Below are 26,875 nucleotides of genomic sequence, written 5' to 3'. Positions count from 1 at the left end.
ACACGCACACAGATATGCATGCACACACATGCACACACACACGTATGAATGCACGCACATTGGCACAGTGTGCATACAAACAATTACAGGAAAGGGCTGTTGAAATCCAATTGGTAGTTACGATCTTGTCTCATTGCTGGAACTTCCCAACGGACTCGGGAGAGGCGATGGTCGAGAGTCATGCATCTTAACTACTTCTTAACACACTGCTCGCTTAGCCCGGGAGCCAGCCACACCAATGGGTCGAAAGAAACAGTCCAACTGAAAACCGAAGTCAACGTGCAGGCGCCGGCCCGCCACAAGGAGTCGCTAGAGCACGATGAGATAAGGAAACCCCCCCCCTGCCAAACCCTCCACTAACCTGGACACTGCGTCGTCCCATGGGGCTCCCGGTCTGTAGTGGCGTCTCAGAACTCCGATGCAGTGCTTTAGTCCTCGGCGCCACTCGGGAGACCCTTCACACACACACAGACTTGCAAGTGCACACACACACACATCCATGCTCACACACTCACACACTAACCACACTCACACTTTCTCTCACTCTCACTTACACTCACCACACACACACTCCATCACACACTCTCTCGCTCTCCAGCTTGTTCGAGACATAGCCTAGTGCGCTCTCTGACTACTCACTGGGTTGAAGGCTTTAGCCAGGACATTCTTGAACCGTTTGACTGAATCAAAATTCCGGGAAACATTTATATTGCAATTCAACATCCAGCCAAGTGCAGCCTTAAGCGCAGAGTGCAGCTGGAGCAGAAGTGGAGGGCAAGACACTTAAACGCTCCCAGAGTTCCCACCAAACACAGGCTCGGTTCACTCTGGCCTGATGATTGCATGTGAACTATGACTTAATTAGCTGGAATACGGCGTAGCTCCAAATCTGCATCCCAAATGGCACCCAAGTCTCTATATATGGCACTACTTTTGAGCAGGGCCCATAGGGCTGTGGTCAAAAGTAGTGCACCATATCGGGAACCGGGTGCCATTAGAAACACATCCAATCTAATTGTAGATCACAAATGTTGTTTTACTCTGAAGGCAGTATTTCAAACTGGGAAAAATGAAAAGACACGTGATTCCAATTCCCCTCTGATCGAAAGCGTGTAGCGGGACCGATGCATTTTTTTCATGGCCGTTATTGTTGCTATGCATGTACTGTATTATTTTTTGGGGTGGCCAGATCCTTTGTTTGTGTAGGCAGGACTTCCACAAGCCATTGTGTTATTTGGACTTATTTGGACTCAACAGGGCTATTCTGAAATCAAAATACTGACAGTGCCAATATTAGCTGGATTATTGCATGTTTCTCTTTTATATTGCTCTTTCTTTGTCCTGAGTTTCTTTATTTTGCTCTTTCCCTCTTTTTTTGTTCCCTTTTCCTTTTAATTTCATCTGTTCTCTCATTCTGAGAGGACAACAGTATGGTATCTACATTCACAAAATCTAGTCGATACTTCCATCGCAGCTGCACTCCCCCCACCGCCATCCACGCACTCCTACACACTTCATATTCATACACCCCCCACCCCCCCACCCCCAACCATAAAGACAGTCTTCGATGCGAGATGACTGGTTGTCCCTTCGGTACCTACAGTAGTAGAGATTGAAGTGTCCTTGCTGAGCGAACCGCCTGAGGGAGTTTCGGCATTGACAGGCCTTTTGAAGATCAGCCACATTACTCGTCAGCCACGTGAGACTCCTCACCGTGTGCATACATATACAGTACACTCTCTCATAGGCTCTTATGAAAGATGTGTACGGTATGTTCAGTACAGAGACTGGTGTGGCAGCTTTTTCAAAGTGCCGGTGGAGCCTAGAAATGACTACGTATTCTCATGGGTATATGTGCAAGATGTCTACATTTTCTGTATGTTGAGGTGTCTCAATGGTCCTGTCAACACGAGCCTGCCTGTTTTGAGGTCCTCTTCCTGACTGTAGCTGACTGGCAGGGCCCGAATACCCAACCCGTAATTGTGTTCTCAATAGTAGGCTGATTGGGTATGCGAAAATAGGACGTTTTATAGTAAGTGACATTTTATAAAGTTTTGTGCGCTTCAAATGCCAAGATGTCATGCTCATTTCAGATTTTCATCTAGTACGATTTCGCTGCATGCTATTAAGGAAAGAAATCGTCTTTTCTGACCCACGTGTGTTTGACAGCAGCTGATAACGAGATAATAATCAGATGAGAGCAGTTCCACAGTTACATTTTAAGGTGAAAAATCTTTGTTTGTTAAACCAAAACCAATCATTGCAAAGTTAAACAAACCTTAACTCTACGCACAAGGACTACTTTTAACAATTTCCCCCCATAAAATATATGTATATATTAAAATGACATGAAGAACAGCGCAGATGCAGAGTTGGGTAACAGAATGACAGTTTGTGCTGTTTGTGCCGTCATTCTGTTTCCAAACTTTGCATCTGCGCTGTTCTTCATGTAAATGTGTTTTTGTGAAACGTTCCGTGGAAATATGATGAAAGTCGTTCTTGTGTATAGAGGTACATGGTTCAACTTTCTTTTTCTTTTCCCCTTAAGGGTTGGATCAGCTAAATATTGAGGAAAGAATATTGGTTCCATCAATGTAATTGTCTGCATCATTTCCAATCCCCCATATATTTTTGGGGTAAATATATATATCCATACACACATGCATACATATACACATATAAACATACACATACCTATATAGACATACATACTTTTTTAAAGAATATACCTTTATTATTATTCCCCGCAAACCCTCCCACCGATCCCCCAAATGGACAAAACTAATAAACACTTCGGCTTTTACCTTCATTTTATACATCTTATACACATTTTACATACACAGTCTATTTTACAATAGTTATGTTTTGTTTGTTTTTAGTCCTCCCTCTATTTCTGATATCCATCCAGTTTGATTTCTATTTGGAACTATGCTATTTCACAGAAGTTCTGAACCTATATACATTTTACAGACCCCGTATGTTTTCCATGTTTTATCTTGCTATTAGTCCCACCCTTCAGCTCCATTCAACCTCTCCCATCTATCTCTCAACATCATCCAGTCCCACCCTTCAGCTCCATTCAACCTCTCCCATCTATCTCTCAACATCATCCAGTCCCACCCTTCAGCTCCATTCAACCTCTCCCATCTATCTCTCAACATCATCCAGTCCCACCCTTCAGCTCCATTCAACCTCTCCCATCTATCTCTCAACATCATCCAGTCCCACCCTTCAGCTCCATTCAACCTCTCCCATCTATCTCTCAACATCATCCATTTTGGATTTCTATTTGCCATATATTTGTGCTGTGATGCTTCACAAAAGAATTGAACCTTCCTATTCGCATGGATTATACAGATTGTAAATTATAAATAAACATTTTTGGTAAAATAATGATTATATTATTGATTGATTGACTATGGCTTTTCAAATCACCTAGTATTGCTGTCTGCAGCGTTAGTTCTAGGCAAATGTTGCAATTCTTCATCCATTCCTGGACCTGTGACCAAAAACGAGCTGGACAATGGACAATACCAAAATAAATGATCTAATGTCTCTGCCTCCTCACAGCAGAATCTGCAGAGCTGGGAAGATTGTATCCCCCATATATATAACATTCTATTAGTTGCAAGAATTTTGTATAGTAATATAAATTTTTAAAAATGTGCATCCGGCGTTGGTTCGTGGTTCAACTTTGCAATCATTGGTTTTTGTTTGGCTTCCATATTAAAGTAAAAAATGGGAGTCTCCGTCTCTTTGTGTTACCAAGGAATTACCCATAAGGAGACTCGTTGTGCCAAAAGGAATGAATGGCACCAGACCTCCACAATTGCGCATCAGTGGATGCATTCTCAGTATGGGTGAGTCTAGTATGATGATATTTGTTGTACCCAACCCGTCATTTTATGTGGTATTATAAGTACACAGTATTTTGTTTAGTAAGTAGTAGCAAAGACCGATTCCGGACACGGCCTGTGTGTATGTATGTATCCGTACATTTGTCTGTGTATTTGTGTGGCTGTATGTTAGTTGTATTTACTCGTCTGCCTGATCACAGCTTCCATAACAGGCACTTTCCTGTGAGCTGTGTGTGTGTGCGTGTCCTTATACTGTTGTGCACCCGGTCTTTCTATCCCATTCTGCTTCCCCTCTCTCTCCGTCACCCTCCCCTCCCTTCCCCACCTCTTCTGCCCGTCACTCCGGCTCAGAGTGGCTGTCACTAAGGCCTTCAGTGTGACAGACAGACAGGACACGGCCGTCCCCACTGCTATTGCCAATTTGGGGACATGAAAGCCTTGCGCGCTGATCCGCTGTTTACAAATCCCCCTCCGCTCGCGTCGATCCTCTTTCCTCTCTTTCTCTCCCTCTTCCCGGGGACGGATGAAATCCGACAGGGAGCCAAGCCAATTAGCGGGGCCTGTTTCCATCATTTCCATCAGAAAGCCCAGTATGTGGTTGTGTTATCCTAAAGGATGGGCGCCATAGACGGACAACACCCTCCTCAGACCTACTGTAAACCCCCCCCCCCATATATGGCCTGCATCCCGATTTGCCACCCTTCTCCCGAAGTGTCCACTTGCACTTTTTCCATTGTGGATTTGACAATTGTGGAAAACTCCCTTCGGCCAATGCTTACACCAATCCAAGGCTTTTAAATCCATGACAGAGTGTGTGCAAGGGCACACCTTGGGTGATTTGGAAACTAGTTCTTGTAAGTGGACTAGAGTGATGCTGGAGTTGTAGGACGTGTTTAGATCTGTTTACGTGTCGGTGACATTAAGCTGTGACGAGCTGAAGCTGAGATGTTTCTCTTAACCGTAATGTTGTTAGCTAAGTTTGTCATGGTTTGCTCACGTCACGGGTTGACCTTGTTGACGCTTTGAAGGCCGGTGGCTTTTTGTCCTCACAGGAGGGGATTTGTTGACCTTGAAAACATGTCAAGTTGTCTTGGAGATGTTTTTGTCTGTATGTTTTTTTTTTGTGCGTCTGTTTGCAGGTTGTATTTACACCCAAGTTTGTCTCACCACTCATCCTGTGGGTAAAGGATTTACTATAACTATCATCTTTGAGTACTCAGGGCAGTAGTTCTCATTCCATAGTTTTTTTTTTTCTTCAGATTTATGGAATGTTAATTTAAAAACCAGTCCAATGTCCACCAGCAACCACCAGCCAAATTGCCTCCTCCCTGAAAATGTTTTGTCGTTCTGAAGCACGGCGCATCCTGTATCCTATACCTCTGACATGGCGCAATTCAAATTTCTAACTTTCCTATGGACGTCAACAGAGGGTCGCGCTATCGAGGTGCACAGCCCGAGAAAAACAAATGAGATGTATGTTTTGCCTCTTGTTGGACCGCTTCCTGAAATTATTTGGTCATTTACTTGTTGCTGTGGTGACCTGTCAATCAAGCATTAGAGGGATTTTGGAAGAAGAACAAAAAAACAGCCGAAGAAAGGAAAATCCCCATGCATATATATCAGCTACTAAACAGGCAGGCTTCTTCTTTCCTGTAGAGCGTAGCTCCCTTAGTACAACACCATTTGTCTATGTCAAGAGGTTTGGACCTCTTGGGGTAATGGCTTGGGCTTTGGCCTGACAAAACAAAAGGCAGTGGGTTCAAGTCCTTTTATGTCTAATCCCGGATTCAGTGCAATATATTGGCATGTACGATGATGGATAACAAGACAAGTGGCTTCGGGATAAGTATATATGGACGTCTGGATATTCCAGACATATCAATATGGCTAGACGAAAACACCGGTCAACCTCAGACGACGGATGCTCATCATCGACCAATGAAAGCAGCTCATTGAGCCATCGGGGAGTTGTCTCCTGGTCATCTGATCTCCAGCACTTCAGGTCCTTCACTTATCTGGCTGAGTTTGACGTTGCAGGCGAGTCGAGACTGACTGATCTACGAGTCTCCTTGCATCATAAGTAACTACTCAATATTATTTGTAGATCGGTCACAATTCACCCATGATGCATCACGGTTTTGATTCTGTTAATCATGGCCTATGTCTTCATGGAGGCTGATCCACCAATGAAAGAAGCTCATTAAGACCTCTTCAACCAATGTAAGAAGCCCGTTGACCTATCAGGAAGTTGTCTCCTGGTCATCTGATCCACAGACCTTCATCCAGCAACATGGAGGCTCATCGACCAATGGAAAAAAAGCTGATTGAGCCATCAAGAAGTTGTCACCTTTTACTGGTCATCTGATCTCATTGCTTCAGGTCATTCACTCTATCTTCATCCAGCAGCGAAGGATGCCAGGAAGCGATTACACCTCTTCCAATGGCCGCCATCCCGTCATCAAGCTCAATGTGATCGATGGGCTTCCTCTGCCATTAGGTGTCTGCCGGCCATCTGTCCGTCCCAGGCTGTGTGTGTGTGTGTGTGTGAGACATTCCTCCCTCACAGGAAAAGATTAAGTGGCTCTTATGAGGTCTAAGGAGAAGGGCAGGAGTGGTCACAGCACGTTAACCTCTAATCCTGCCCTTTTCATGGGGTAGGAATGCTGTCTGCAGGGGGGAGTTGGGGATATGGAGGGTCACACTGCTTTCTTCTCTCATTTTCTTCCTTGGACTACTTGTTTTGAAATCAAAGTGCAGTGCAATTATTGGCTGGCCAATGGTGCCTCTTTCTCTCGCTCTCTCTTTTCCCTTTCTCTGTCACACACATTCTCTCTTTCCTCCCCCTCTGTCTTTCATTACACCTGCTCACTGCTTGTTCGGTTCTATGTCATTGTTCTGGTGTGTCTGAATCCTCAACACCTTTAGTAGTCTGGATGGAGTCGTTCTAATTGGGACCTTTTGATCAGTCACTCTCACCCAGCGGTATCTCTTCATCCCGGATTCTGTGTGCTGTCCTGGACTTGATGACTGGCTCAAACAGTGCTTGGATAAACACACACACACACACACACACACACCAAAGATCACTCTCTCCCTCCCAAATGAGTGTGAAAGTAAGATGTGTAACTGACTCGTTAAATATTCATTTGTTTTTGACAGAAGTGGGGGGAAAAGGAGACAAGACAAATTGCCTGGAGCTAGTGCTTTGTGCATGAATCGTTAAAATATGCCAGAAATCAGAAACGCAAACAACTAAAATAAAGCCCATATTTCACGTGCCGCCCTTGGGTGACAGATGCATCTCTCACTCTGTGGCCGTCAGAGAGGGAGCGCCCCCCTCCCTCTCTCCTCTCATTCCTCTCTCGGGCTAAGCAGTCTGATTGACATGGCATTACACCCGGGACTGGCCAGACCCTGTTTAAAGATGCACACTCACACCTTTCACTTTTCTCACACACACACACACCTTTCACTTTTCTCACAGACACACCATACACCTTTCACTTCACACGTACACACTCTTCCCACATTAATTAAGACACTCCTGAGAACATTATCTATCACACCAGTCAGAACTCACACCCCGAAAACATCTTTCTCCGTCTCGTCTCGCTCAACTCACTATCTGCTTACTTCCCTGGTTCTTCGTCCATTCCCTATTCTCTTCATACTTTTGTGTTTTCATTTCTTCGACTGTGCATCGGAGGCTCCTGTATGTCTAGATTTGGTCTGGGCGTGCTATTGGATGTCCATGCAGCCGGATGTGTTGCGGGCGCACGCGGTGTGCGTGTGCTTGCATGCGTATTGCATCCAGCGAGAAACGGATAAATCAATAACAACACGGAACATTATTGGCCTACAGCTGAACTGATCGTCGTTTCACTCGAAGCTCGCTTCAACACCATCTTTGCTCGACAGCAGTGGCGGTTCTAACGGCAATAGATTGATCTGGGAGGGTGGTTATGATCTATTTGGTCGTATAACTCTTAATACGAAGTGTTAATGGGAGGTGATTTAGCCCAAATTGCCGCCTGCTGCAGTATGCATATGGAGAGAAATAAGATAAATAGATTTAATTATGCCCAGTGGGAATAGTGAGAGACGAGAGACTCTGTTTTAATTATTGAAGGGGGGGGGGGGCGTAGCTTTCTGCTGCCAGGAAGGAGCTGTGATTAGCTTCTCACGCTGTCAATCGGGGGAGGAAGAAGGTAGAGAGGGGTATAGTGAGGAAGTGTGTGGAGGGTGGCTGAGTTCTGTGTGCTTGTCTCTGTTTTCGAATGGAAGAAAAACAACAAATGAGAGTGATATGACCCCCTGCTTTTAGAAGGAGCGTTTTAATTCTTTCTCAACATACTTGTACACTTCGAGCTTCTTGACTGTCCTCTGCGTGATGTACACTACTGCAGTATTCCAGTGTTCTGTACCAGAAAACACCAAAGAGTCCCTGTTACATCACACCTCTTTATGTTGTTTCTAATTGAACTCATCCCTACTTGTCTCTCTGGCTTCCAAAACTTCCAACTCCACCGAGGTACCGGTAGAAAATACACACAGCAATCTAATTACCGTGATAACATTTATAGGCTGTGAGATGAAGTGTTCTCTCTCTCTATCTCTCTCGCCGCCTCTGGAAGCCTCACTGTTCTCTCTATTTCTAAGCTCCAGCCGTGCCACACTTTCATGGGAGCTTTGGCTTATCCCTCCCCCTCTCTCTCTTTCTTTCTCATTTTCTCTCTCTCTCTCATTCTCTCGTTCATTTTCCATTTGCTCTCTTTCTCTCTCTCTCTCTCTCTCTCTCTCTCTCTCTCTCTTCTCTGTCTTCTCTCTCTCATTGTCGTTCTCGCTCTTTCTCTCCCATCTTGTTATTTTGGTACTCAAAGGCAGATGCATATTTTGCAAGGCATTATCCCCGCTTCTTTATGGGTGATCAACTCCTCATCCTCTGGAATGTGTAGGAATGGGTATATCATCATATGTGTATTTCTGTCTCTCTCTCGTGTGTGTGTGCTGCTTCAGCTGGCCTAAGAGGGCAGGCCTACCCACCTGGAACAATGTCTGTGTGTGTGCGCGCATGAAACTGGAAGTGTGCGTGTGTGTGTACACATGCTTGCATGCGTATTGCATATGTAACACCAGACGCACTGCGGGCACATCTCAGCTGTTAGCCTCAATCAATTCCATCATAGATGACAGGCGTCGTCAATGAACTCCCCTGACAGACCGACAGACAGACTGTAAAACTGTCTCCTGACACCATCACTCTTGCCGACTGAATGGCTGTTTAGCTAGTCGTTAGCGCTTCACCGGTAACCAGTTTCCCACTGGCTCCATCCAACAGCGCTGATGGAAGCCTATTTATTTACCGCTCTCTGCTCTCTGCTTGTTGTAACACGGTAAAAAAATAAAAACCAGCTTCATTTCCTGAGCTGCCAACCACGGATGATAATGGAGGAAATTAGTCTAGCACACATACTGGTAAATAGGCTACAGTATGTTTCCTTACTCTGTCTATTTCCCTCCCCCTCCCTTGTACCTCTGTCTCCGTCTCTGTTTCTCCCTCTTTTTCCCTCCCTCCCTCCCTCCCTCCCCAGGGAGCCTATTCCACAGGTCGCAGGGCAATTACATCACCCAGGCTGTCTGTGATCTCACTGTGTTTTGAGCCTCATTAGAAAGAAGACACAATCCTTTTCTTTTCCTCTCCCCCCCCCCCCCCCCCCTTCTCTCACCCACTTCCTCAGAATGTCATGTAATGAGCATGGAGAAGCTTCTGGAAGAGGTGATTAAGGTGATGAGGCAAGGCGCCTTCCAAAAAAGCTGATTTTCACTGGGACTCAACCGGACAGTCTTTTGTCTTGTCATACTTGGACATTTTGGGGATATTGGTTCTAGTTTCTTCATTTCCTCTCACAAGGAGTGTCACTGTCGTAGACCCAAGAGCCATTCTGGTGACTCTGGCGCAAAGGCAGACTAATGATGAGAGCGCTCTGCTACTAATGGTTCCGTTTGGCCCCTTGTGACAGTAGGATCACATTAAACCGCGACACCAATGACCCAGTAACCCAGAGCATCCATCTTACACCATTATGAGAAGGTAATGCAGCCAGTGCTATGATGTAGGTGTTGTGTGTTTTTTAAATGAGATCTCCCACTCTATGTGCGGCTGTGTGTGGCTCCCAGTGAGCTTTCCCCACACAGAGTGGTGTCTCGGCATCAAACGAGAACAGGAAACGACAACGAGAAATGACATCCGTATTTCTGAACGAACATGATTGCTAAGGACAAAGTTACACAGCGAGATTGTTCGGAGCTGGATTCTGTCTCGCTCGATGCGTTTCTGTTGTCGTTGTCTTAAAGCAAATCAGACTTCAAGTCTGACCACCAATTCAGATCTCCACACCACCTGGTTGTCTTGGGAAAATAAATGCTGAATGCTGTACCTTCCCCACGGCAGGTACATACACTGAGTGTACAAAACATCAGGAACATGCTCTCTCCTTGACCAGGTGAAACTATGATCCCTTATTGATGTTACTTGTTAAATCCACTTCAATCCGTCTAGATGAAGGGTAGGAGACAGGTTAAAGAATGATTTTTAGGCTTTGATGCACAGATTGTGTATGTGTGCCATTCAGAGGGGGAATCGACGATTCAAAAGATTTAAGTGTCTTTGAACAGGGTATGGTAGTAGGTGCCAGGCACACCGGTTTGATTGTGTCAAGAACCGCAATGCTGCTGGATAGGCTTGGGCGGTATACTGTATACCGGGGTATTTGGGAAAGGACACGGGATGGTTTTCAATACCTTCAAAAAAAGATTGATTTTGAAGTTTTTCAATACATTTTAAATTAGTACCTGCCGTCAACTTGTGCACCTGCCACATCATTTTACATTATGAAGCTTGCCGTAGTTCCTCAGAACAGTTCCGCCAGTTACGTGTTTGTATGCAATTCACTACTAAATGTTTGCCATCAGATATTTTATAATGGCTTTCTGCAATCTGTTTTTCTCCCATTTGCTCCATGTACCCATGTTGCTCTTCCTTTCAGGAAATAATGAATCACAGGTGTTCATTTGCACAATTTCTCTTGTTAACTTAAGCTTGAAAAGGTCTACACATTCAGTAGCTACTAGCTGTGCTTGTATAACTTTATGAGCTGGATTTGCCTGTGTTTGCAATTGCTTTGTTCGTTTTCTCTCATTAGCATTTAGCTAACAGCGTCGATATGTAATTTCGCTATTAGATTTTTCACATTTTGTTAGCATTCTGGAAATAGAAGCCCAAAAGGCTTTTCTTGTGATTTTAGTGCCCCCTTGTGTGCTATGCCAGTAATACCGTAAAACCCGGAATTAGAGAAGGACGGTAATGATGATATGAAAATCTGCAGTTTCCCGTGTGATATGAAACACTCGACAGTTTCCTGTGTGTGTCAAGAATGGTCCACCAGCCAACTCACCACAACTGTGGGAAGCATTGGAGTCGACATGGGCAAGAATCCCTGTCGGACGCAATCGACACCTTGCAGAGTTCATGCCCAGACGAATTGAGGCTGTTCTGAAGGGAAAAGGGGGCGGGTCTAAATATTAGAAAGTGGTTCTTAATGTTTTGTACACTCAGCGTCTATCTAATTGTGAGTCTCTCTCTCTCTCTCTCTCTCTCGCTCTCAAACAGACAGTAGAAATGGGAGATGCTCTAATTTATGTACACATAATGATCAAGCCAGCTGTCGTCCTCCATCACACACACACTACTGTGTGAAAGAGAGGGACGGGCTCACTTCTCTCATGGAGGGCCAGACTGCCAGTGTCATTGAAGTGTCTGTGAAATAGATACTACTGCCAGCACCATGCTAAGAATGGGCAATCATTTCACCCATTCATAGTACTGTTCTTCTGACAGTGATTCAGTGTCTGCAGGTTGTACGGGAAGCAATGATAGGCTATTTGGGCTTGAAGAAGTGTTTGAAGAAGTGTTGTCAAGCATCTTAGAGTAGTTCGCTGATCGAGGATCAGGTCCTTCCTGTCTATAATTTTAAAAGGTCCTATGGCTTAGGACTAACCCATGCACCTGGGTCAGGTGCAAAAGTGAAAAGGCTAAAATACTGTTACATTCCGTGATAAATTCCCCTCCAATCTGGCGATCCAGCAGCAGTGCACTGGCCCTCGGCTGATTTGAGTGTGTCCTCTGTCTTCCATCAGGGTTGCCATTCACACCATGTCCCCCTCGGGGCTGTAATGAGAAGAGCCAGTGACAAGAATTAAGACAGGCCCCCTTGTCCCTAATGAGCTGAACACAGACATCAGATTGGACTCGGCAGGGAGCTGAGTCCAATCTCACAGGCACGGGCACACACCAAACACCGCAGTCGCGTTCAGCATAAGCTAAAGTCGCAGATAGAAATATCATGAATAGAGCTGATGGCGATCCCTTCTTCTCTACGTCAAAGAGGCCTGTTAGTTTTACATATATTTCTAGAAACGTCATGATTTCTTATTCTATATGTCACAAAGGTGTTGTTTGTTCTACAATCATGTGTTTCTGTCTGGGTGTTTTCTGCTGAATGCGGCCCCCATCAGAAAGGGTTGTGGCAGATTTGCCCCCAGGCCATGCCCCTGGTAACATAAGACCAGACATACTCTACCTGACAGAACACCCATTGTGTAATAAAGATATGTGAATTCATCCATGGATTTGTATGTCTTGCTTGCCTGTGAAGGCCATTGGGGGAATAGTTAGTGGATCAGAGAACCGTGTTTTGGTTGAGTGTCCCTTCGCAAGCTTGAGAGCGACATGTGATTCAACTCCATGACTGGAGGGCAAAAACACTTCCGGGCCCGTAACCACAGTGTGCTGTCGAGGATCAGTTTTGCCTTTTGCGTCCAAATGATTGGAGGGCAGATCTGTTTCTAGATCAGCACTCCCACTGATGCTTTGTGAATACAAGTCCTGGTTTGCAACATGTAAAGTGTTGGTCCCATGTTTCATGAGCTGAATTAAAAGATACCATAAATGTTCCATATGCACAAAAAGCGTATTTCTCTAATGTTATTTCTCTCAAATACACTGAAACTATTTCTGATTGGCTGGGCCTGGCTCCCAAGTGAGTGGGCGGCACTGCCCAGTCATGTGAAATCCATGGATTAGGGCATATTTACCATGTTGCATTTTATGTTTTTGTTCAATTTATGTGAGAAAATAACATTTTAGGGGTGAGATAGATGCTGACCCTGGGTCCATTTTGCATTTTCCCCGCTAATGGTTCAAGTTAGGATAGGGGGATGGGAAACTGATCCTAGATCTGTACCGAGGGGAAACTTCACCCCGGAGCCTCACGCACTCACCTCTGTCTATCAGCATGTCGTATCACTTCAGAATACATACTGTATATTAATACCAGTTAATCATCATCTCAACCACATTTCCAACTCACACCCACTGCATTAACCCACTCTAGCAAATGATCACACTGCATTATCACCAACCTTTTAACCATTGTACCAGAGGAAAAGGCGCTAATAAACATGTGGGAGTGAGTTTGGTTCGTATGTGTGTAATAGTGTTTGTGTGAGCGATGGGCAGTGTTTCTCTGCTGTGAATTGCTAACGTGTGTGTACGCTAGTGCATGTGTGTGGTCGTCATGGTATCTGTGTGTGCACATACGTACAGTACCAGTCAAAGGTTTGGACACACCTACTCATTCCTTGGGTTTTCTTTATTTTTTACTACTTTCCACATTGTAGGGTAATAGGGAAGACATCAAAACTATGAATTAACACAAATGGAATCATGTAGTAACCAAAAAAGTGTTAAACACTTTATATTATATTTTATATTTGAGATTCTTTGAAGTAGCCACCCTTTGCCACTCTTTGCCTTTGACAGCTTTGCACAGTCTTGGCATTCTCTAAACGAGCTTCATGAGGTAGTCACCTAGAATGCATTTCAATTAACAGGTGTGCCTTTTTAAGTCAATTTGTGGAATTTCTTTCCTCAATGCGTTTGAGCCAATCAGTTGTTGTGACAAGGTAGGGGTGGTATACAGAAGTCCATATTAGGTCAAGAACAGCTCAAATAAGCAAAGAGAAACAACATCAAGGTCAGTCCATCTGGAAAATTTCAATTACCATCAAGCGCTATGATGAAACTGGCTCTCATGAGGACCGCTACAGGAAAGGAAGACCCAGAGTTACCTCTGCTGCAGAGGATAAAAGTTCATTAGAGTTAATGGCACCTCAGATTGCAGCCCAAATAAATGCTTCACAGAGTTCAAGTAACAGACACATCTCAACATCAACTGTTCAGAGGAGACTGCGTAATTAGGTCGAATTGCTGCAAAGAAACCACTACTAAAGGACACCAATAATAAGAAGTGACTTGCTTGGGCCAAGAAACACGAGTAATGGACATTAGACTGGTGGAAATCTGTCCATTGGTCTGGAGTCCGAATTTGAGATCTTTTGTTTCAACTGCCGTGTCTTTGTGAGACGCACAGTAGGTAAACGGATGATCTCCACATGTGTGGTTCCCATTGTGAAGCATGGAGGAGGAGGTGTGACGGTATGGGGGTGCTTTACTGGTGACACTGTCAGTGATTTATTTAGAATTCAAGGCACACTTAACCAGCATGGCTACCCCAACATTCTGCGGCGATACGCCATCCCATCTGGTTTGCGCTTAGTGGGACTATCATTTATTTTTCAACAGGACAATGACCCAAAACACACCTCCAGGCTGTGTAAGGGCTAGTTTACCAAGAAGGAGAGTGATGGAGTGCTGCATCAGATGACCTGGCCTCCACAATCACCTGACCTCAACCCAATTGAGATGGTTTGGGATGAGTTGGACTGCGGCGTGAAGGAAAAGCAGCCAACAAGTGCTCAGCGTATGTGAGAACTCCTTCAACTGTTGGAAAAGAATTCCAGGTAAAGCTGGTTGATAGGATGTCAAGAGTGTGCAAAGCTATCAAGGCAATTGTTTATTTAACCTTTATCTAAGTAGGCAAGTCAGTTAATAACAAATTCTTATTACCAACGACGACCTACCCTGGCCAAACCCAGATGACGCTGGGCTAGATTTGCACCGCCCTATGGGACTCCCAATCACGTCTGGATGTAATACAGCCTGGATTCGGACCAGGGACTGCAGTGACGGCTCTTGCATTGAGATGCAGTGCCTTATACCGCTGTGCCACTCGGGAGCAGCAAGGCAAATGGTGGCTACTTTGAAGAATCTCAAATATAAAATCTGTTTTGTTTAACTATTTTTGGGATTACTACATGATTCCATATGTGTTATTTCATAGTTTTGATGTCTTCACTATTATTCTACAATATAGAAAAAGTTAAAAATAAAGAGAAACCCTTGAATGAGAAGATGTGTCCAAACTTTTGACTGGTGTACTGTGTGTGTGTGTGTGTGTGTGTGTGTACAGGGTCTATATGTGTAATCGATGCTGTGCAGTGTCCTGCTGTGTGGAAGTGTGAACACATGTTTGGCTGCGGTGTGAACTGGATTCTGCTGTTTGGTTCCAAACATGAAGCCTCGGGTCCACTCCTTCTCTCACCTCTTGTCTCTCCACTGCTATGTGGCCTGCTGCTCAACTAGTTCCTTTCATAATCTCTGCAGCCTCTATTGTCGCTTTACGAACTGCCACAATGTTTTGAATCCCAAATTAAACAACATCTTACAATTCTTTTCACTTTGTCTCTCTCTTTCGTTCTCTCTCAATCCCTCCAGGTTTGGCAAGAAAAAGGAGGAGAAGAGCAGGGTGGAGGTGAAGGCTGCCAAGCAGAAGTTGGAGGCTCTGAGCGAGGAGGAGTTGAACAAGATTGAGGAGGGAGTGAGGTGAGCTCACACAGTTTGCCCTGTTATCTGTGTGTAGACACCACGCTATCACATATATACAATGTATGCTGTTTTTTTGTCCAATCCCATCAAGTTAATGTGAGTTTGATTCAGACAGTGAGTGACAGTATCTATCCCCTCTTATATAACCGACAGACACGAGCTCCGATACATGGAGGTGCGGGACGGCCACGTGACCCCCGACCCCCTGCCACCCGACTTAGAGGACGATGACCATGACCCCAACTACGCCCGTATCAACACCTTTCGGGAGCCCCCCAAGGGCCCTTCGCCCGCCTACCTCAGCCGCACCCCTTCTCCTCAGCGAGCCCTCGGGGGACCACCCCCCGGCGGACCCTCACACAGCCGCCAGCCCTCGGCAGAAGACTTAGAGGGGCTCTATGCCAAGGTTAACAAGCAGAGAGCCCCGCCCTCGACTTCCACGTCACAGCTTCAGCCCCCTCCGAGCGACAGGTGAGTTGATCCAAAAACCAAGAAATCACTCCTTCACAGTGCACTCCAATGTATGGCCTAGCGTTGCTGTAGTGGGTCATACTGTCACTATGGGGTCAGTGGGATTGGGCAAGCATGGGGGGATATTTTGTTATCTATTTTGTTATCTTCAAAGATCCATTTAAAAACATAAATATCCATGATAGATAATGTATTTATGTTAAAAGTTCTGTTTTTATTTAATTATTTAACTTATTTTTCTATACAAAATTTTGTATAATAAAAAATAAAAATAAAACTTATTTACATAAGAATTCAGACCCTTTACTATGAGACTCGAAATTGAGCTCAGGTGCATCCTGTTTCCATTGATCATCCTTGAGATGTTTCTACAACTTGATTGGATTCCACCTGTGGTAAATTCAATTGATTGGACATGATTTGGAAAGGCACACACCTGTCTATTTAAGGTCCCACAGTTGACAGTACATGTCAGAGCAAAAACCAAGCCACAATGTTTAAGGAATTGTCTGTAGAGCTCTGAGACAGGATTGTGTTGCAGATCTGGGGAAGGGTACCCAAAAATTCCCCAACAACACAGTGGCCTATTCTAGATGGAAGAAGTTTGGATCCACCAAGACTCTTCCTAGAGCCGGCCAAACTGAGCAATCGGGGGAGAAGGGCCTTGGTGAGGGAAGTGACCAAGAACCCGATGGTCATGCTGACAGAGCTCCAGAGTTCCTCTGTGGAGATGGGAGAACCTTCCAGAAAGACAACCATCTCCGTATCACTCCACCAATCAGGCCTTTGTGGTAGAGTGGCCAGACGAAAGCCACTTGTCGGTAAAGGGCACTTGGAGTTTTCCAAAAGGCACCTAAAGGACTCTCAGACCATGAGAAACAAGATTCTCTTGTCTGATTAAACCAAGATTGAACTCTTTGGCCTGAATGCCAAGCGTCACGTCTGGAGGAAACCTGGCACCATCCCTACGGTAAAGCATGGTGGTGGCAGAATCATGCAGGGGGATGTTTTTCAGCGGCCGGGACTGGGAGACTAGTCAGGATTGAGGGAAAGATGAACGGAGCAAAGTACAAAGAGATCCTTGATGAAAACCTCAGACTAGGGCGAAGGTTCACCTTCCAATAGGACAACGACCCTAAGCACACAGCCAAAACAATACAGGAGTGGCTTCCGGACAAGTCTCTGAATGTCCTTTAGTAGCCCAGCCAGAGCCAGGGCTTGAAGCCGATTGAACATCTCTAGAGAGACCTGAAAATAGCTGTGCAGCGACGCTCCCCATATGCAGAGAAGAATGGGAGAAACTCCCCAAATACAGGTGTGACAAGCTTGTAGCGTCATACCCAAGAAGACTCAAGGCTGTAATCGCTGCCAAATACTCTTCAACAAAGTACTGATTAAAGTGTCTGAATACCTATGTAAATGTATGATTTCATTTATTTTTTTAGATTTGCTTACATTTCTAAACCCTGTTTTTGCATTATGGAGTGTTGTGTGTAGATTGATGAGGGGAAAAAAACAATTTAATCAATTGTAGAATAAGTCTGTAATGTAAGAAAATATGGAAAAACTCGAGGAGTCTGAATATTTTCCGAATGTGCTGTATCGCTAACAACCCAACACACAGCCGTGGATGCATCATTTATGAGAATACTGTGGCCATTTCTCAGCGCGAGGGTTTAGGGTCCGCAGACCCTCAAGCTTTGCCCGAAGCAAACATTTAAAGTATGCTGTTTAGAATCATTAAGGAGGTGGTGTCATTTTAAAGGGAAAGAGGTAACAAACAAAGTCTACACCAGGAAAAAATGTCAAAGCCTGTTCTCTTTGCTACCACACGACAAGCAGTACCAGTGCACCAAGTCTGTAACCAACAGGACCCTGAACAGCCTCTACCCCCAAGCCATACAACTGCTAAACAAGACTGCTACATAGCTAATCAAATGGCTATCCGGACTACCTGCATTGGCCCTTATTTGCACTAACTCTCTTGTGCTGACTCTGAACACACACTCGACCCTACCCACACACACTCACACATACTTACACTGAAACCCCAACACACACACACACACACACACACACACACACACACTACATACGCCCACACATAGAATGCACACACATGCATACTGACACCACACGTTCACACTCACCACATATGCTGCTGCTACTGTCTATTATCTACCGTGTTGCCTAGTCACTTTACACCTACCTATATGTGCATAGCTACTTCAAATAACTCGTATCCCTGCACATCAACTCCGTGCTGGTGCTCCCTTTATATAGCCATGTTGTTTTATACTCCTTATTGTCATTCATAATCCACTGTGTGTTTCTTCCTCATGTCACTTTTTTTAATATATTTTTTTTATTTTTTATCTTTATCTTAACTCTGCATTGTTGGGAAAGGACCCCTAAGTAAGCATTTCACTGTTAGTCTACACCGGTTTACGAGGGATATGACGAATAACGTTTTCATTTCATTTGAACGTTTGAGGGAGGTTGCGATAGAGGGAAGGAAAAGGGAGCGAGAGGGAAGGGAAAGGAACAGATTGACTGCTGTGAAGGGAACGAGTCGGACAGAGAGCGGGGGGACAAAAGGGGAGGATAATTAGCCACAGTCTAGCAGCTTGACAGACCAGTGAGGCTCCTCCCCTCTCGTCTAACTGGCCACTTAATTCTTTCTATTTCTCCGCCCTTGCTGTCTCTTCGTCTCTCCCTCTCCTCTCCCTGCTCGACTACAGCAGCATAATTTGAACACTCCATATTCTACTGACATTTGTAATGGATGACTAATTCGAGCTAGCAACAGCGTGACATGATCAATTTAGTCTGGTTGGAATTGACTGTATGATAGTTTAGTTACGCCACGTAGTCCTGGGTTCCAACCACACACACACACACACGCACACGTTTGCAGACTTAAAACACACATCTGCTTGCGAAAAGCACCCATTCATTGATTCATTCATGCATATGGACACACAGCTTTGCCCGACACACACTCAAACCCGCTCAGTGTTTTTTTTTTCAGCGAAGCCTTTTTGTAACCTAGCAACACTCCAGTCTAGAATCCAATGCCACTTTTAGAGGACCAATTTGGATAGGGGAGAATTCTATTATATTGTGGCTTCATTTGTGTGTGTGTGTGTGCATACAGACCTACGTGTGTGTTTGATGTGCACATGCTCAGTAGTGGTAGTTCTCCTCCCCCCTCACCTGTCAGAGAGGAGAAAGTTGACTCTGGAGTGTCTACATCATTTAGTGCTGGAAATGTTTTCATTAGGACTTCGATGGCAGGTGTGTCCATGGATGGGCGTCACATTTGATTACAGCGACACTAGAGGCTGACCTGTGGAGAGAAAAAAACGTAGCTACGCTTGTCAAATATTATTAGAGAATAGGTCAGCCAGTCTCTCCACAGACCAGGGGAAGGAAGGAAGGAAGGAAGGAAGGAAGGAAGGAAGGAAGGAAGGAAGGAAGGAAGGAAGGAAGGAAGGAAGGAAGGAAGGAAGGAAGGAAGGAAGGAAGGAAGGGGAACAAAGAAAATAGTCACCTGAGGAGTTTCTTTTCAAGCCTTGTTGCTTATGTATTGTATTTCAATGTTGTTAAATAAAAAATATGAACGTCAGAATACAAAGTATATAGCCATAATTCTAGACACTAGTCCATCTAGTGTGCACTCGTAGTGTCAGTTGGAAAGTGTGGGTTGGACTTCTCCAGAACTATGCTGACCGAATCGTTGTACACACGCACCATTGCCCTCTCAGCCACCATAATTGCAACGTTCCTCAGCGGATGATCAACACAGCACCATTTCCGTTTCCTTAAATATTCCTTCGCCCTGTCCTGTCCTCTCTTTGATGTGGCCAGTCAGAGACAGTCCCAGTCCCGGTGGCCCTAGTTCATTGGCCAAGTCTCCCTAATTAGTCCTCCTGAGGTTGGACGTATACACACACAGGTTAGACAAACATCCCTGAGACCAAAGGGAATGGAAGCTTCTGAAAGTTCTGGCTCCCCCGACCCTCCCCCCTGGAAAAGAGGGAAAATTGATATCTTTACCCTTTACTGAACTTTCCACTGGCGCTCTGGTCTCCCTGGTGTCTGGCTGGCAAACAAGAGGAGAAATTAGCTTCTGATGACAACCTGGTCCGAGGCTCCAATAGACATACAGGAATGGACTTACACACAGACACAGACAAAGAAACACACGTGCCTGCATAGACATGGTGCGGGTGGGTGGACCTGACCTCAAAGGCCAGCTGAATCACCAGTTCTGTATCCAAAATAGCTTCGCAGTAATCTTAGTATTTCTGCTTTCTGCCTAAAGTGTATGCTTAATGGAGGAGATATAACCTCACATTATTCTGAAATGTTTGTATTCTCTTAAACAGTTGAACTAAGTACAGAACCCTCTGCCCAGTTCCCACTAGGGTTAAATATCATCCCAGGAAAATGTTCCATCCCGAAAATAAATCACTTTTCTCCCAGGTAACCCGGTATTTCCCGCCAAATCCGGAACTATCCTTCAAAAGCATTATAAAGCATATAATTATGCCTATGTCTTGGATTTGATTAGTGCCTGATGCTACCTGAGCCTGATGAGCCATACATGAAATAAATGGTATGAGCCCTACATTAAAGACATTTAAATGAGGCCAAGCCCAAATGATTGTGCCGTTACCCAATGCATATATGATATAGGCTACTGCACATTACGCACAGCAGAAAAACATGAAAGCCCAATAGATGTAGCTAGCTATATGCTCTCTTGGGTAAAACATGTTTTTTCTTATCTCCAGTAGTCTATATATAGATAGGGTGATTATATTGTATCACTCTAGAACAGGATTATCTGTTGTGGGGTGCAGTCTGAATGAAGTTGATGGAGGGCAGACGACTTCGAGAGAGTGCTCCCGCGTGCACCGACGTTCAAGCGACAGGCTGTTTTAAAACTCTGCAGCTGCAATATGTTTTTTTTTATATATATCATCTTTACAATAAAGTGACCCCCGAAAACCAATAAGGTGACCCCCGAAAGCCAGATAGAGATGGGTAAATCAGACACGCCCTCCATCTTTATGTTACTGCATAGACTATGCTGCAGAAAAAAAGCAGGCCTACTTGTCACAAAAAAAAAATACATTTACCATGGTTGGATGATAGGTCTACGCATTGTGAACTGTGCTCAATACTGAGATGGTGCTGTCTGTCCCCACCCTGAGCGTTGATTATCATGCAGAGGCTGCACCGAACCAATATTTAGACATGGCATATAATTGAACAGTTCCATTTCACACCATGTGTTCATATAAATAATTCATTTCAATTTACCGGGGTTATTTATCCTGGGAAAAGGGAGTAGTTTTGGGCGGCATATCTCGGTAGCCGGGGATCCCGCCATTCAACCATAGTGCCCACTACCACCTCTCTCTCTCTCTCTCCCTTGATACTTCAAAGTACTTTCAGTAGCAGTTCCTATAGGTGCACTGAATTGTTGAGAATTGAAAACTGGTCACGGTGTGGAGAAATGCTCGATGCAAGAGCAATATTTTTAAGTGTTTTATTAAACAAAAATGTGCACAGGGACACCAAAACTATATTTCTGCAAGGTTTGTAATAATCTTGCACCCTCAAGATGGTGGACACTCGAGTGGCGCAGCATCTGCATCCCAGTGCAAGAGGCATTACTACACTCCCTGGTTCGAATCCAGGCTGTATCACATCCGGCTGTGATGCAGTGCCTTAGCCAAAATTGTCTCCGCATCGTCCTGGTTTGGCCGGGGTAGGCCGTCATTGTAAATACTTGCCTAGTTAAATAAAGGTTAAAAAAAAATTTAACTACAGGGAGGGCCTAGTGTCTGCAGGTTTTCTCGCCACCCTTGTAGTTGATTGATAAATTAAGATCACTAATTAGTAAGGAACTCCCCTCAACTGTTTGTCTAAGTCTTAGTTGAAAGGAATAATCAAAAACCCGCAGACACTCAGCCCTCCGTGGAATGAGGTTGACACCCCTGCTTAAATACTCTTCCTTATCTGTTCGTTGTTTCATCCTTCCGTGCCGAGTTCCAAAACATTACATGAAGGCTGAGACCTGGGGGTTGAATAGGCTATTCATTTGAAACTTCTTAATCACTTAAGGACACCCATGGCCGATTTTTATGGCTCAGGGGCCCAGATACCAATTACGAAGACTTGCTTTACGGTAACCTCTGACCTTAGAGAGGGTACCTAGAGACCAAATTCCAATAGGGAATAATCATCAAACTAGGGTTCTTATTAACAGAATGAATGGGGAGTCATTTAGTTGGTACGGGCTGAACCTTCACATGGGCTGTGTCTAAAATGCAACCACCCTATTCCCTAAAAGGAGTGCACTACAAAGTGCAGGGCTACTCAACCCTCTTCCTGGAGAGCTACCCTCCTGTAGGTTTTTGCCTATCCCCAGTTGCAACTAACATGAGCTTATCAACCAGTTAATTGTTAGACTCAGGTGTGCTAGATTAGGTTGGAACAAAAACCTACAGGAGGGTAGCTCTCCATGTACAGTCTGCTGCCTCAGTTTGTATGATGGCAATTTGCTATACTCCAGAATGTTATGAAGAGGGATCAGATGAATTGCAATTAATTTCAAAGTCCCTCTTTGCCATGCAAATTAACTGAATCCCCCCAAAAAAACGATTCCACTGCATTTCAGCCATGCCACAAAAGGACCAGCTGACATCATGTCGGTGATTCTCTCGTTAACACAGGTGTGCGTGTTGACTAGGACAAGGCTGGAGATCACTCTTTCATGCTGATTGAGTTTGAATAACAGACTGGAAGCTTGAAAAGGTGCTTGGTGCTTGGAATCATTGTTCTTCCTCTGTCAGCCATGGTTACCTGCAAGGAAACACGTGCCGTCATCAATGCTTTGCACAAAAAGGGCTTCACAGGCAAGGATATTGCTGCCAGTAAGATTGCACGTAAATCAACCATTTATTGGCTCATCAAGAACTTCAAGGAGAGCGGTTCAATTGTTGTGAAGAAGGCTTCAGGGCGCCCAAGAAAGTCCAGCAAGCGCCAGGACTGTCTCCTAAAGTTGATTCAGATGCGGGATCGGGGCAGCACCAGTACGGAGCTTGCTCAGGAATGGCAGCAGGCAGGTGTGAGTGCATCTGCACGCACAGTGAGGTGAAGACTTTTGGAGGATGGCCTGGTATCAGGAAGGGCAGCAAAGAAGCCACTTCTCTCCAGGAAAAACATCAGGGACAGACTGATATTCTGTAAAAGGTACAGGGATTAGACTGCTGAGGACTGGGGTAAAGTCATTTTCTCTGATGAAATCCCCTTTCCAATTGTTTGGGGCATCCGGAAAAAAGCTTGTCCGGAGAAGACAAGTTGAGCGCTACCATCAGTCCTGTGTCATGCCAACAGTAAAGCATCCTGAGACAATTCATGTGTGGGGTTGCTTCTCAGCCAAGGGAGTGGGCTCACTCACAATTTTGCCTAAGAACACAGCCATGAATAAAGAATGGTACCAACACATCCTCTGAGAGCAACTTCTCCCAACCATCCAGGAACAGTTTGGTGACTAACAATGCCTTTTCCAGCATGATGGAGCACCTTGCCATAAGGCAAAAGTGATAACTACAGTGCCTTGCGAAAGTATTCGGCCCCCTTGAACTTTGCGACCTTTTGCCACATTTCAGGCTTCAAACATAAAGATATAAAACTGTATTTTTTTGTGAAGAATCAACAACAAGTGGGACACAATCATGAAGTGGAATGACATTTATTGGATATTTCAAACTTTTTTAACAAATCAAAAACTGAAAAATTGGGCGTGCAAAATTATTCAGCCCCTTTACTTTCAGTGCAGCAAACTCTCTCCAGAAGTTCAGTGAGGATCTCTGAATGATCCAATGTTGACCTAAATGACTAATGAGGATAAATACAATCCACCTGTGTGTAATCAAGCCTCCGTATAAATGCACCTGCACTGTGATAGTCTCAGAGGTCCGTTAAAAGCGCAGAGAGCATCATGAAGAACAAGGAACACACCAGGCAGGTCCGAGATACTGTTGTGAAGAAGTTTAAAGCCGGATTTGGATACAAAAAGATTTCCCAAGCTTTAAACATCCCAAGGAGCACTGTGCAAGCGATAATATTGAAATGGAAGGAGTATCAGACCACTGCAAATCTACCAAGACCTGGCCGTCCCTCTAAACTTTCAGCTCATACAAGGAGAAGACTGATCAGAGATGCAGCCAAGAGGCCCATGATCACTCTGGATGAACTGCAGAGATCTACAGCTGAGGTGGGAGACTCTGTCCATAGGACAACAATCAGTCGTATATTGCACAAATCTGGCCTTTATGGAAGAGTGGCAAGAAGAAAGACATTTCTTAAAGATATCCATAAAAAGTGTTGTTTAAAGTTTGCCACAAGCCACCTGGGAGACACACCAAACATGTGGAAGAAGGTGCTCTGGTCAGATGAAACCAAAATTGAACTTTTTGGCAACAATGCAAAACGTTATGTTTGGCGTAAAAGCAACACAGCTGAACACACCATCCCCACTGTCAAACATGGTGGTGGCAGCATCATGGTTTGGGCCTGCTTTTCTTCAGCAGGGACAGGGAAGATGGTTCAAATTGATGGGAAGATGGATGGAGACAAATACAGGACCATTCTGGAAGAAAACCTGATGGAGTCTGCAAAAGACCTGAGACTGGGACGGAGATTTGTCTTCCAACAAGACAATGATCCAGAACATAAAGCAAAATCTACAATGGAATGGTTCAAAAATAAACATATCCAGGTGTTAGAATGGCCAAGTCAAAGTCCAGACCTGAATCCAATCGAGAATCTGTGGAAAGAACTGAAAACTGCTGTTCACAAATGCTCTCCATCCAACCTCACTGAGCTCGAGCTGTTTTGCAAGGAGGAATGGGAAAACATTTCAGTCTCGCGATGTGCAAAACTGATAGAGACATACCCCAAGCGACTTACAGCTGTAATCGCAGCAAAAGGTGGTGCTACAAAGTATTAACTTAAGGGGGCTGAATAATTTTGCACGCCCAATTTTTCAGTTTTTGATTTGTTAAAAAAGTTTCAAATATCCAATAAATGTCGTTCCACTTCATGATTGTGTCCCACTTGTTGTTGATTCTTCACAAAAAAATACAGTTTTATATCTTTATGTTTGAAGCCTGAAATGTGGCAAAAGGTCGCAAAGTTCAAGGGGGCCGAATACTTTCGCAAGGCACTGTAAGTGGCTAGGGGAACAAAACATTGATATTTTGGGTCTATGGCCAGGAAACTCCCCAGACCTTAATCCCATTGAGAACTTGTGGTCAATCCTCAAGAGGCTGGTGGACAAACAAAAACCCACAAACTCTGACAAACTCCAAGCATTGATTATGCAAGAATGGGCTGCCATCAGTCAGGATGTGGCCCAGAAGTTAATTGACAGCATGCCAGGGCGGATTGCAGAGGTCTTGAAAAAGAAGGGTCAACACTGCAAATATTGACTCTTTGCATCAACTTCATGTAATTGTCAATAAAAACCTTTGACACTTATGAAATGCTTGTAATTATACTTCAGTATTCCATAGTAACATCTGACACAAATATCTAAAGACACTGACGCAGCAAACTTTGTGGGAGTTAATATTTGTGTCAATCTCAAAACTTTTGGCCACGACTGTACAGGGTTGGGCAGCCCTGCACTTTGTAGTGCACTACTTTTAGGGCATAGGATGTCATTTTGCACGCATCCATGATCTCTCCTCTGAGGAAGAATGTCATGACTTGCTGCCCTGCAGTTTCAGCACAAGACCTAATGGTATTTATTTATTTCTGCAACACTGATATCTGGAGGGTCTCCGATGTGCCGGGGAACATCATTATAATAATTTTTTCATTACGAGAGACGACATGCACACTCAATCAAGATGGCAGCCCTAACGACGGATCGAGGACCGCATCAATGGGTTTTTGAAAATGGGTTCTTTCTCTGCTCTGAATGTCCCTGCTCAGCTGCTGTAGCTACGGGGGGGTGGGGTGAAAGGATTGCCAAAACATTTTTTTAAACATCCTCACCTTAAGCAGTGAAGTCCTCTATTTCAAAACAAACAGCATCAGCGATGCTACGTGAAGAACGAGGGTCTGTCTTCACGTGTTCCTTTCGGGCCGAGTCCTAATTTGGACCTTTTTGTAAATTGCGCATTTAAAGCAATGGAAGAATTAGGCGAGAAATACATTTATGTGCCCAAATTTCAAGTTGGTATTGCGCCCCGAGTGGTGGTAGCTGCAGGGTATTGTGTTGGTGTATTTGTCTATGTGTCCGTTTGATTGTGTGGCAGGTGAGGGACTGCAGATCTGTTCCTCTGTGTGTCAGGCTGGGCTGGGTTGTGTAGAGAGAGAGAGAGACTCTGCATACAAATCGATGTCTGCCTCAGTCTGTCCCCATTGACTGGCAGTAGGATGATTTAGAACAACACATTCACATCCTCTTGTCAGCGCACCACCAGAGAGCCAGCCAGGCCTGCTAATTAAGGCCATGGTCATTAAAGGAACTTTTAGCATGTATGCCTGTGCTGGTTCCCCTCTAATGAAGCCCTCACTCTTGCCCAAGAATCAATACCTGCCGTGGGTCACATCATTAGTATGAGTGGGAGAGGTTGGGAGTCTAGTTAGTTTGTGCATTATGTGGGTGTGT

General features: G+C 44.6%; 1 protein-coding gene across 7 annotated transcripts in view; it reads left to right on the top strand.

The window, feature by feature from the left end:
- Nucleotides 1-26,875, top strand: part of pard3ba (par-3 family cell polarity regulator beta a) — a 174,950-nt gene that overhangs the window by 122,855 nt on the left and 25,220 nt on the right. For all 7 annotated transcript variants that reach the window (XM_036983067.1, XM_036983068.1, XM_036983066.1 and 4 more), the window contains 2 exons: nt 15,592-15,699; nt 15,856-16,173. In XM_036983067.1, the coding sequence (XP_036838962.1) occupies nt 15,592-15,699; nt 15,856-16,173 (426 nt within the window). The remainder of the gene's footprint in view (nt 1-15,591; nt 15,700-15,855; nt 16,174-26,875) is intronic.

This window comes from Oncorhynchus mykiss, chromosome 7 (assembly GCF_013265735.2).
Source record: "Oncorhynchus mykiss isolate Arlee chromosome 7, USDA_OmykA_1.1, whole genome shotgun sequence".
In the NCBI taxonomy this organism is placed as follows: Eukaryota; Metazoa; Chordata; class Actinopteri; order Salmoniformes; family Salmonidae; genus Oncorhynchus; species Oncorhynchus mykiss.
The sequence above is the reverse complement of the archived record's forward strand: the minus strand, read 5'-3'. Positions and strand labels throughout refer to the sequence as shown.